A 13,288-nucleotide genomic window follows, 5' to 3' on the forward strand; every position below is an offset into this window, starting at 1 on the left:
CCATAAAGTATATATATTCTTGATCAGCATCAATAGCCGAGTCGATTGAGCCCTGTCTGTCTGTCCGTCCGTCCGTCTGTCCGTCTGTCCGTCCGTCCGTCTGTCCGTCCCCTTCAGCGCCTAGTGCTCAAAGACTATAAGAGCTAGAGCAACGATGTTTTAGATCCAGACTTCTGTGATATGTCACTGCTACAAAAATATTTCAAAACTTCGCCCCGCCCACTTTCGCCTCCACAAAGGACGAAAATCTGTGGCATCCACAATTTTAAAGATATGAAAAAATCAAAAACGTAGAATTGTAGAGAACGACCATATCTTTAAGACTGCGGAATCTGAATTGGATCGTATTATTATTATAGCCAGCATCAAGAAAACAATTTCATTTTTTCTCGCCCTGTCTCTCTCTAACACACACGTAGCATAGGCGGCTTTGCTTAGAGTAAAACATTAGCGCCTAGATCTCAGAGACTACAAAAGCTAGAGCAACCAAATTTGGTATCCACACTCCTAATATATCGGACCGAGACGAGTTTGTTTCAAAATTTCGCCACACCCCCTTCCGCCCCCGCAAAGGACGAAAGTCTGGGGATATTCAAAAATCTCAGAGACTATTAAGGCTAGAGTAACCAAATTTGGTATCCGCACTCCTGTTAGATCTTACTATAAAACGTGTGTCTCAAAATTTCGCCCCACCCCCTTCCGCCCACACAAAGGACAAAAATCTGTTGCATCCACAATATTGCACATTCGAGAAAACATTCGCAGAATCATAGAAAATGACCATATCTATCAGATTGCTGAATCTGGATCAGATCAGATCATTTTTATAGCCAATAGGAACAAATCAATTTGCAGTGGCTACGCAGCGCCCGACGTCACGCTCAGACTGATTTTCTGTCTCTCTCGCACGCGCTCTTTGTCGTGTCGTTTAATATTAGCGGCGTCTGCCGGAGGAGAGCCATACTGACTTAGTATCGGGTATAACCGTAGAGTTGCGGTGTCCGCAGAAACTCACAACGTTCCCCCTCGTTTTTAAATAGTTTTGTGTATGTTGGTCTTCGTTTATTTCATTGGGTTTCATTAGCGATCTGTGGGCTGCTCAGTAGAGTTTCCATCTGTCCTAGACAATAGTTCTCAAGTGCAAATTTGCAAATAAGAACATGAAAATATTGTAGGCCACTGCGAAATCGGTAAAAAAAAAAAAAAAATGCTCTAGTAAGGATATTGCCAAAACTGCACTCGTTGTGGCTTGTAGTATAGCTTAACTTTAAAAATTCAGAAAAAATACAACAAATCTAGAAGTTTTCTTTTGTTCTATATTTTATTCCTATAATTCGGTAAAGTTTTCAGCGTTTTCCTATGGGAACTATTTCAAGATGTTTCAATATAGGGCTGCCAAATGAATATTCCAACCGAAATGCCCATATACATATGTAGTCGCTCATGATAGTATTTCTTAGCCACTCAAAATTCAAATGGGTTGCAAAACGAGTCATGGTTGCCTCCGTAAGGAGTATAATTAAATATATATATATGTACTAGCTGACCCAGAAAAAGTTTTTCTTCCGTTTAAGTTCTCCTTGAGCCAAACAAAATAAGCTCGATGGTTTTCGCAAACTGGCATCGTTTGGCCTTGCGATTTTCTTGTTTTTGCTACGAATGCTTGTCTAATAGGAAATGGAACGCGTTTGAATTCAATTGGCACGTCTGTTGGAATTATTGGAATGCATGGTAGCATGCTTCGAGCAGTACAGTGAGGTATGGACCAGCGGAGCCGAACCTTGATCCAAAGTGCATTTGAACATTTTTAGAATGTAGATGAAATAAATGCCTTAGAGTGTATTATTCCAAATATTAAGACATTTCCCGTGAAAACTGTACCGCGGCCAAGAAATTAAAACACATTTCCATATACCTTTGTCCCAATATTATTTTCTAAAAATACTGAAACTCTTCTTATTTAACCAATTGACATACAATCTCAATAATTTTGATCCAAAAACCCATTAAAGAAGAAGCTCACTTTTTTGAAATTTTTATTTTCATGCTTTCCTTTACTATTTTCTCCCATATTAAAGACGATTCTCTCTAAGCATATTGAACTATATAAAAAAAGTGGCATACAATATTTCCACTATCGTTTTACGGGATATTTTTTTGACCTTTTCTTTTTTTAAGCCAAGAAATTTCTGTGACGTGCGACAAAGGTTTAAGCTTAATTTAAATTGAAACTTTTATCAGAAATTTGCATCAATATATTGCCTCAACTTTCGCTGAAATCTGAGTTTGACTTATATTTTCGTCCCGTGCGAAAAATGGAAAAATGTGGAACCCGAATAGTTGCCCAAAATCGAACTTAGCACCAATTATAGGGCTAATCAAGAGTTACTTTAAAGTAGAAAATAATATAAACGAGGTGGAACGTTGTGAGTTGCTGCGGACACCGCAACTCTACAGTTATACCCGATACTAAGTCAGTATGGCTCTCCTCCGGCAGACGCCGCTAATATTGAACCACACGACAAAGAGTGCGTGCGAGAGAGACAGAAAATCAGTCTGAGCGTGACGTCGGGTGCTGCGTAGCCACTGAAAATTGATTTCTTGCTTTTGGCTACAAAAATGATCTGATCTGATCCAGATTCAGCAATCTGATAGATATGGTCATTATCTATGATTCTGCGTTTTTAGTTTTCTCGAATCTGCAATATTGTGGATGCAACAGATTATCGTCTTTTGTGGGGGCGGAAGGGGGTGGGGCGAAATTTTGAGATATGCGTTATATAGTGACATCTTAAAGGAGTGTGTGTACTAAATTTGGTTACTCTAGCCTTAACAGTCTCTGAGATTTGTGGATGCCTCAGATTTTCGTCCTTTGCGGGGGCGGAAGGGGGTGTGGCGAAATTTGGACATAAAACGGTCAAGGTCCGATATCACAGGAGTGTGGATACCAAATTTGGTTGCTCTGGCTCTTATAGGTTCTGAGATCCTTGAACTCATATTTTGCAATTGACAAAACCGACCATGAAACCTGTGTGTTAGAGAGAGACAGAGCGAGAAAGAATGAAATTGTTTTCTTGATTCTGGCTATAATCATTATACGATCTGGTTCAGATTTTGCACTGTAGAAGATATGGTCATCCTTACCGATTCTGCGCTTTTGGTTTTATCGTATCTTTAAAAATGTGGATGCCACAGATTTTCGTCCTTTGTGGGGGCGGAAGTGGGCGGGGCGAAGTTTTGAAATATTTTTGTAGCAGTGACATATCACAGAAGTCTGGATCCAAAACATCGTTGCTCTAGCTCTTATAGTCTTTGAGCACTAGGCGCTGAAGGGGACGGACGGACGGACGGACGGACAGACGGACAGACAGACAGGGCTTAATCGACTCGGCTATTGATGCTGATCAAGAATATATATACTATATATACTATATACTATATATACACATCCACTTTTACCACAAATCTAATATACCCCAATACTCATTTTGAGTAGCGGGTATAAAAAAATCCGTTGTATTTTTACTTTTTTGCTATGATATGTGTACGATTGTCGCGTTCGACATCTTGGAAATGCCCCTATTTAGTGTAGTAGAAATTGTATTAATTTCGGTTTCTAAGAGTCTTTCTTATGTATGCATTAAACGGCCAAGTATTTTTTAACGGGGGCCTATGGGATTCAATGAATTGACTTTCTGGGCCTCTTAAAACACCATTGCATGCTTTGTGGTCCTGTGCCTGTAACTACACATGTTTGTACATATGTTTGTATGTATGTGGGTGCTCTGAAGGAGTGTTGCCATTATTGCCACCCTCGTTTCGGGCACGAACATTAAATGTTTGCCAACAATTGTGCCTCAGAGATTTAAAAGCCGATTCGGTCGAAAATATATTTTCCTTAATATTTAGTGTGTGTGGCCGGGGGAGAGGTTGGGACGGTATACTAAGGGGTGTGTGTGTGTGTGTGTGTGGCTAATAGCTTACAAACTAAGGCCGCGGCTTCTTTGGGTCCGAGTGTAACTTGAATTCGGTCCATGAATTCGTGGAGATGCCTAGCCGGCACATTGTCCACTTATAATAATCACACAATTTACACGCATTTTGTGTCATCGCAATGTGACTGAGTGCGGAAGAGGGGGCCGGGCCAAATATCTGTATATAAATGCCAGGCACATACCAACTGCTGGGCCCGGGAATGGCAATGGGGCAGTAAAGCGGGGGTAAACTAATGCGGCTGCTTGTTAAGCAAAGTGCCGTCATCTATTAAATAATGTCCCCAGACCTTGGGAACCCAGCAACCCACACAACTTACCAAATGAACTCCACTCAACCGAATGGCGAACCCAAAGAAGTCCGAAAATGGCAGCTCAGAGGATCCTGCGAGCAACAAATGAGGCCGGAGCCCAGGCAATTTTTATCAGCTCTCTTGATGAACATAAACACTCGTATTCAACATGTTTCCGGCGACGCGGCTGCGGCTGTGGCGCAAACGGGAACGTACTACGTAGCATTTGTGACAAATGTCTGACATTCCCACCACTCCCACGGGCCCCAACCATTTTTGCATAGCTGGGTACATTGGCCCTGTGTAACCGTATGAAACGGCAGGGCGGAGGCAATTTATACCACAATTTAATATGTCTGTATAGATATGTATTCTTCATTCGAGTCGATCGAGCCGTGTACATCTCCCTCTCTGACTGTGAACTATGACTATGTCTCAGAGACCTTATCTGTGGAGCAAAGTGGGATAACAAAGCAACTAAGAATTTCTTGATCTAGTTCTTACTGCCAATAAGTCCATGTCTAAAATCTTTTAGATATGGATATATAAGATAACAAATATCCCATAAGTGAATGAACACATCCGGATGTAAGTGGGAGAGTAGAAAAACTCATGAAATATATGAAATTTTTGCACGTCGAAGAAAAATTCCCTTTTTCAGAATTCTTGATACAAGTTTTTCGCCAAGGACTCTCTAATGTTTTTAACTATTTAAACAAAAACCTGGAAAATTGGCCCAATCTCGGCTGACGGTATACAATGGACTTACAACATGAAAAACAGAAAAGGCTTATATATTTAAAAGCGTAAAAAATTAAAGCTCAATACTTCATACATTATCACAAACGAGGTGGAACGTTGTGAGCTGCTGCGGACACCGCAACTCTACAGTTATACCCGATACTAAGTCAGTATGGCTCTCCTCCGGCAGACGCCGCTAATCTTAAACGACACGACAAAGAGTGCGTGCGAGAGAGACAGAAAATCAGTCTGAGCGTGACGTCGGGCGCTGCGTAGCCACTGCAAATTGATTTGTTCCTATTGGCTATAAAAATGATCTGATCTGATCCAGATTCAGCAATCTGATAGATATGGTCATTATCTATGATTCTGCGTTTTTAGTTTTCTCGAATCTGCAATATTGTGGATGCAACAGATTATCGTCTTTTGTGGGGGCGGAAGGGGGTGGGGCGAAATTTTGAGATATGCGTTATATAGTGACATCTTATAGGAGTGTGTGTACTAAATTTGGTTACTCTAGCCTTAATAGTCTCTGAGATTTGTGGATGCCTCAGATTTTCGTCCTTTGCGGGGGCGGAAGGGGGTGTGGCGAAATTTGGACACGAAACGGTCAAGGTCCGATATCACAGGAGTGTGGATACCAAATTTGGTTGCTCTGGCTCTTATATGTTCTGAGATCCTTGAACTCATATTTTGCAATTGGCAAAACCGACCATGAAACCTGTGTGTTAGAGAGAGACAGAGCGAGAAAGAATGAAATTGTTTTCTTGATTCTGGCTATAATAATTATACGATCTGATTGAGATTTTACCATCTAGAACGCATAGTCATCCTCTACGATTCTGCGTTTTTGGTTTTATCGTATCTTTAAAAATGTAGATGCCACAGATTTTCGTCTTTTGTGGGGGCGGAAGTGGGCGGGGCGAAGTTTTGAAACATTTTTGTAGCAGTGACATATCACAGAAGTCTAGATCCAAAACATCGTTGCTCTAGATCTCATAGTCTTTGAGCACTAGGCGCTGAAGGGGACGGACAGACGGACAGACAGACATGGCTCAATCGACTCGGCTATTGATGCTGATCCAGAATATATATACTTTATGGGGTCGGAAACGATTCCTTCTGGACGTGACACACATCCATTTTCACCACAAATCTAATATACCCCAATACTCATTTTAAGTATTGGGTATAAAAAGAATATGGTCTGTTGTCGGGGCGTATTTGCTGTATTGGAAAAACGTGGTATAATCTTGGCTAGTAGGCACCCACGCTAACAGGCTGGGTGCCCCACATAATGATTTCTGCCGCAGCTGCAGAGACGAGGACGAGGAGGAGACATTGGAACACCTGTTCTGCTCCTGTCCAGCTCTCAGCAGAATAAGGCTACAACACTTAGGCTCTGCCTTTCTAAACGACGTTGTCTACGTTGTGTCCCAGGAAGATCGCAAACTTTATAAGAGCATCTGGCTGGGGCAACTGCTGACATGAAGTCTCACTTGCAGGAAGGGAATGATCCCAAGCGGCATAACAACGGGCCGAAACCGGCCTAAGTGTGCCGAGCCCCGAGCGAGCCTCGCAGCCGCCTCTACCTATTCTAGCCTAACCTATATTTCCCCTGGACCGGGGATCACACACCTGCCCCATGATTTTCATTTGCAACAGAAGTGGGTGCCGGGAAAAAAATTACAAATAAATCTATGACTAGTTTAGATTTAAGCCAGGGAGGCATTTGTTGTTTATTTTCGATTTGGATTTTTGATTTGCCACTGAAGGCCTTTTGATTTTATTAAGTTTCTTAATATAAATCCAAATTATAATTATCATATCGAAACATCAATAAGAGCGTAGTTGCACATATATTTCATTATATTTAATCGCCGGGGCTGAGTGTGTCGGATGAAATTTAGGGTTAGGGAAATGGCTCTTGTCTGGACGCACGCGAAAAGCCGATGAAAACGTTCTTCCGTCTGAGGAAGAATGCCCCGCGATAGAAGCGAAGCTCAAATATTACAAAGATTTATAAAGTGGATGGGGATGAATGATCTGCATTGATTTAGTTGCTACTGTTGGTATTGTTTTTGTTGTTGGTTTGGACACGCTTCGAATGCGAACGGAGTACGCGGCTGTTCCCGTCTGCACTGCGCTCACGTACAGTCTGACGCTCCACGGGGTGCGATGAATTAACCTCCAGCTCGCCCTCCTGCAAGAAAACACGTGTAAAGCAACTTCACATATGGATCCCAGTGCACTACATTGCGGGCACTTTCGAATTGCTGCTTTTCCTGGTTTGCCTCGATTTGCTCCATGGTGGACATTTCCACGGCCTGCGCAAGCTTCTTAAGCTCTGAAGTTTGCATTCCTTCCTCATAGACACCAGCGTCTGCGGGTAAAAGATAGATATCTTAGAAGAGTGTAAACCAGATTATGCGCACTGTACCTTTGAGTATTTTAACCATTTCACGGTAGGATTGGCTGCGCAATTTCATTTTCTTTTTATCTAGAAAAATCACAAAACACAATAGAGACACCGATAAATACAAAAGCCAGCTCGTTTGTCATAATGGCAGTTCGTGTGCTGCCTATCGTAGCTGCTATTTATTGTTACCATAACTAAGTGTGACCGTAGGCATTGGGAATCAGCTGGAACATTCTGTTTTAGTTAGAGCGCGATTGGGTGAAACGGCCAATCTAGCTTACGTTAGGTAAGCTAGTGGCGGCTGTCAGACTCTCTAGTAGCCGGAACTCTTAGGCCAACACAACGCATGAGGCTGCATAATGGCTGCATAAAATTTAAATATTAATATATCAGTAAAATCATTTTATTTTAAAATTTTAAAACCCACGGGCCTGTTAAGGGTTAATCAACATCAACATATACCGTCTCACTCACACTCACTATACTATGTGCCCTTCACTCGCACTTATTGCTAGCATACGTTAAGGGACTAACTTTTGCCGACGAGACCACCTTGTATAATTGCATCATGGTTTTACCCTTTATCGGGGGACGCGATGTCAGCAACTATCCCATACGGATGCTTTTATGAAGTTTTCAATCTGTCTGGCACCTCTTCTGGACATTGAGTGAGACCAAATGTAGCCTTTTTCTGCTTAGAGGTGGACTACGTTTGCATGGGTACCTATTGGCCAATGCCCAATACGTGTGCTATGACTGCGCTGCAATTATTTGGAGAAGGGGGATCGTTGTGCCAGATCTGGCCAGATCTGGCCAGCTCGTCTGCTATACAGTTGCCTTCACTGTTTTTGTGTCCCGGAGCCCATATTAGCCTAATTACAAATTGCTGAGCAATTTCGTGATGATATTTGCGGCAGATTCCCACGGTGGCCGAGTTCGATGAAATCACACGTAATGATTTGATCGCAGCTTAGCTGCCTAACGGTAACTGCCTGAAGGCAGTTTCCCTGGTTGATATGACATCCGCCTGGAAGACGCATTTTTATTCCTCCTCCGACCTTTTTGTACATCTTGGATCCATTTGTGAATATGTTTATGGCCCCATCTGGGCCTGAAGGTTTCTCGAGACAGTTGTCTCTGTGGGGGATGGTTTTTTCAAAGGGGATATCTGCGTACTCCTTTGGAACGCCGTTCCTGTGGGTCAATATTGCTGTTGTTTCATGAGTGATGAGTGACCTATGTGCTGTGGTGGTCGGAGTCTCTTAGACAAATTGCTGCCATTTCTGCCTGCTTAGAATGCCATTTAGCGCATAATTCTTTTCCCAAAATTTTGATTTTCAAAGCTCGGGAAAAGTCGAATATTCAAATCCTTCAAATGTCGCATTTTGCCGTTAAATTCCTGTGTTTTTTACACTCAACAGAATGGGCTTATAGGTTACAAAAATGTATTATTCTTTATAGTTTTAGCGCTGTATAAATTTGAAGAAACGTATTAAAAACGAGGGGGAACGTTGTGAGTTGCTGCGGCGACCGCAACTCTACATGTATTACCGATACATAGTCAGTATGGCTACATTGAGCGACAATGTGCGCGTGCGGGAGAGACAGAAAACGTGTCTGATCATGTCGTAGAAAATGTGTAGCCACTGCAAATTATATAAAAATGGCTATAATGACTATAAAAATAAACCGATCTGATCCAGATTCAGCAATCTCATAGATACGGTTATTTTCTATGATTCTGCGCTTTTAGTTTTCTCGTATCTTCAATATTGTGGATGCCACAGACTTTCGTCCTTTGTGGGGCGGAAGGGGTTGGGGCGAAATTTAGAGATATACGTTTTATAGTGAGATCTAACAGGAGTGTGAATACCAAATTTAGTTACTCTAGCGTTAATAGTCTCTGAGAGTTGTGAATATCCCCATATTTTCATCCTTTGTGGCGGCGGAAGGGGGTGTGGTGAAATTTTGAAACAAACTCGTCAAGGTCCGATATCTCAGGAGCGTGAATCAAAGTGTGGTTGCTCTAGCTTAATGTTTTACGCTAAGCAAAGCCGGCTATGACACGTGTGTTAGAGAGAGACAGGGCGAGAAAATATGAAATCGTTTTCTTGATTCTAGCTATAATAATGTTACGATCCAATTTAAATTCTGCAGTCCAAAGGATGTGGTCATTCTCTACGATTTTGCGCTTTTGGTTTTCTCGTATCTTTTAAATTGTGGATGACACAGATTTTCGTTCTTTGTGGGGCGGAAGTGGGCGGGGCGAAGTTTTGAAATATTTTTGTAGCAGTGACATATCACAGAAGTCTGGATCCAAAACATCGTTGCTCTAGCTCTTATAGTCTTTGAGCTCTAGGCGCTAATAGGGACGGACTGACGGACAGACGGACGGACGGACAGACAGACAGGGCTCAATCGACTCGGCTATTGATGCTGATCAAGAATATATGTATATACTTTATGGGGTCGGAAACGATTCCTTCTGGACGTTACACACAAATCTAATATACCCCAATACTCATTTTGAGTATCGGGTATAAAAATAGAGATAGTCCTACCCAATTCGCAGAGTTTTGCAATTTTGTACCAAAACGTCATATGTTGGATCATATCACATTGATAATTATAAATTTTTGTTGGCGACTATATGTTAAACCTAATAACTATTGAATTTTTTGCTTTAAAATTTAACTTCTTCATTATTTATGAAAATTGTATCGTACTTATCGGCGGAAGGGAATGTCCGAATAATTCTAAAACTTCATTCGAAGATAGTGAATTGGCCTGGATTTGAGTCTGGGGTCACCTGGGTTGGCCGAGCCACCATCAGCCTCCTTAGTCCCGGCACTGTTGCCAATCTCTCGCCACCCAGATATTTAGATGTTCATTTTCTCAACTGATTGAAGGCGTTCACTTATCATCAGTCTATCTTTTTTCCACCTTTAGCAATATTACCAATATTCTAGCCGCACTTTCTGTTACACTCCTTCCTCTCAAGTCTTGCCAACAAAAGCTTGCGTTAAATCTCTCACTCTCTCTTTCTCCTCGAACCAACGAAGTACCATCCGGACGTAAATTATGCTCTTCATTGTGGCTATAATAATAGTCCTTTTTAGTATCTTCAAAACAGATTTTTGTATTTTAAAGTGATATCACAGGAGTCGGCACACAAAATTGAGGGTTAAACAGGACGGTAACATAATATACTTTATCGATTTGTACATATTCAACAGGTAGGAACAATGATTTTTTCTTGACCTAGACTATTCTGATAGGTCTACTGATACTACTAGGTCACAGTTCTAGTTGGTATTAAGTTCTCCATCTTATATACCACACTTGCCCATAGAATATCTGTTTGAAATGAATGGTGCGAAGTATGAGGCTTGAATTCAATTAAGAGCATCGATGGATGGCACCACCTACGTACCCATTTGGTATAAATGTATACGTATAGAAGGACTTAAGGCTCCCCATCAATATATTAGTCCCGACAGCCCAAGGGAACGGGAATGCCACAAGCAAGAGCGAAAAATAAATAAGCAATAAACGATGCTACTTAAAGGACTCACTGCCACCGTCACCGTTCGCAGCAAATGGCCCAGGCTCCCGGTTTCTTTGTGGGAGACCTTGGAACGCTTTAATGAGCAGAAGCCTCCGTGTTCCTTTCCTTTTTTCTTTTTATTTTTCCTTTTTGTCTATGTGTTTTACGCTGCTGACAGATACAGCTCTGTCGCATTTGTTGATTCTATTTCTGGCTCGAACCACGGCTAACGGCCCACGGCCCACGTGACCACGCGCTGTCCATAAATACAAGCCATTGTCCGACAGCGACCCATCCTCACCCTTTGTGCTCGCAAAATGTTATATTTGCTTACTATTTGCTAAGCTGCTGCTAAGTGTGTGATGGATGACTCGTGTTATCGGCACTCGTCATAAGGCAAATCCTTCATTGTCATTGCGTGGTTCCCGACTGCGTGGCCCGGACCCGAGGCCGCTGACCTTGGACGGAGTCTGTCCGGACCTCTGCTGATGCTCTGACCTGGCTGTTGCCTAATTACCAAAGGCCCCGACTGTCCAAGTCCAGAGATGTGCGCTTTCAATCAATTGAAGTCATTAATTAGCGTCGGCAGATCTCACCAAATAAAGACGCAATTGAATCTAGGATCAACGTACCAACTCCTAAAATCAATCTGTTGTACCCGTTCACCGTTTATGACTGTCTTTGGGGCTCCCATGACCATTGTGTAGCCTCCTAGATGAGTGTTTTTCAACATTCTGACTACTGTGAAGTCTCTGTGAATATGTTCCTAAGTCTCTTCGCTCTCCAAAGCGTAGATTGCGAAGATTGTGAGTCCTTTTTGGCCTGCTTTGAATGGAGGCCCGTGATGCAAAGATTCTACAGTTCTCTACCTCTAGTCCCGCCTACTATGCCTACCGCAGAATGGTTTTCTCAGCTCCCCCATTTGTGCTTCGAGATTAATGCTATAGCTGTACGTATACAGGCTTTGGTTATCCAAAGGCAGGGCCGAGCCCCTGCTCTTGCTTCCCCGTTCTCCCTCTCGTCCACAACCTCATCACCTGGTGCCGGCAGGTCCAGGCGCTCATTGTCGTTTTACACTGTTGGTCGCTTTGTTTCCTTTCCCTAGCATTTTCAAACTAGCCCAGACTTCACCCAAAAAGTAGTCAGCCCTTCTAGTGCGGTGGGGATGTCTGAGAAGATATGTAATCGGAGAGATATATAAAAGGGGGATATATGTATACAAAATCTGTGGGTTGGTCACATTCTGAACAGTATATGTATGTACAGCAGATCAGCTGGCAACAGGCGAATAGAAAGGATCGTTACAATGCATTTCAATGATCAGCTTCCATATGCGATACAGGATATCAATTATCCAATTGTAAAGCATTTAATATACCCAATAAGTATGCCAGTCCTTTCGCGCTGCGGACTTTTAAGTTTCCCCGAGCCAAGCGAACCCGAAATTGAAACTGAAATCGGAATTGAACCGGATCGTTTCGGGCTTGTTTGGTTGGCCTTTCGCGTGCGTAATATAAATTTAAAACGCTGTCCCGGCAATTGCTATTTTTGGCATGTTTTATGGCTGGAGGGGTGGTTGCAGGGGGAGCGGTTTAGCGGCAGAGGGAAAGGGTTTAATAGGAAACTTTTCTTTTTCTGTTTCCATAGCTCTTTCGCTTTCACTCTTTCTTCCAATAGCGTTTTATAAATCCCGCCCCCACACCCCCAAAGGCATAAGCAAATCAGGGCGTCCCACGCTTGAGCGGAAACTTTTGAACCCCTCCGCCCCTCCGTTATCCCCACCCCTTGTGGCAAAAGTTTGTTAAGTAAGTGAAAGAGCTGTGAATGATTTATTGCATTTTAAAAATGTAAACTGCGGAGATGAAGAACAAGAAGCAGGGCCAGAGCCGGAGCCAGAGCCGGAGCCGACCAGGACAGGGACAGGGACAGGGACCGGCTGAGGGCGAAGTCTTCCCGGAGCAGTTTGAGCTTGAATGCATTGGTAGTGGTGCTGGCAACTGGCTGATGCTGATGGCAAATTGGCTCTGACAACTTACCTTAGCTTGCCCTTGATGTTTGTCATTTCTTGGCGACGCTGCGCACACTTAATATGCTGGTCAATCACCATAGAGAAATCGAGCAGCAGCCCTCGACCATCAAGAGGGAGCGGAGGAGGGCCAGAGGAGATCGGCGGGTGTGAGGGAAGCGAGAGTGTAGAGCTGTCAAAGATTGATTTTGTTACCCCACAGGCACCTCGCACTCACACTCTCAGCTCCTGGACCAATTTTAAAGCTCTACGTACATAGAAAACAAAACC

At 42.8% G+C, this 13,288-nt stretch overlaps 2 protein-coding genes across 3 annotated transcripts in view; both read right to left on the bottom strand.

Moving 5' to 3' along the window:
- Positions 1-13,288, bottom strand: part of LOC108164872 — a 122,821-nt gene that overhangs the window by 65,430 nt on the left and 44,103 nt on the right. The window lies entirely within an intron of this gene.
- LOC108164873 lies at positions 6,878-7,588 on the bottom strand. Its single transcript, XM_017300818.2, has 3 exons — positions 7,467-7,588; positions 7,282-7,409; positions 6,878-7,229 (listed from the first exon to the last, which is right to left on the bottom strand). Exons 1-3 carry the CDS (start codon positions 7,513-7,515, stop codon positions 7,083-7,085), a joined length of 324 nt encoding a protein of 107 aa, XP_017156307.1. The 5' UTR covers positions 7,516-7,588; the 3' UTR covers positions 6,878-7,082.

Source organism: Drosophila miranda, chromosome XL (assembly GCF_003369915.1).
Source record: "Drosophila miranda strain MSH22 chromosome XL, D.miranda_PacBio2.1, whole genome shotgun sequence".
Classification (NCBI taxonomy): domain Eukaryota; kingdom Metazoa; phylum Arthropoda; class Insecta; order Diptera; family Drosophilidae; genus Drosophila; species Drosophila miranda.

Bases quoted from the DNA above. Each gene is read 5' to 3' on its own strand.
- LOC108164873 (XM_017300818.2), bottom strand. From the start codon at position 7,515: ATGAAATTGCGCAGCCAATCCTACCGTGAAATGGTTAAAATACTCAAA. The intron at 7,410-7,466 runs GTACAGTGCGCA...TTTTACCCGCAG, and splicing joins AATGGTTAAAATACTCAAAG to ACGCTGGTGTCTATGAGGAA. The intron at 7,230-7,281 runs GTAGTGCACTGG...GTTTTCTTGCAG, and splicing joins AATTCGAAAGTGCCCGCAAT to GAGGGCGAGCTGGAGGTTAA.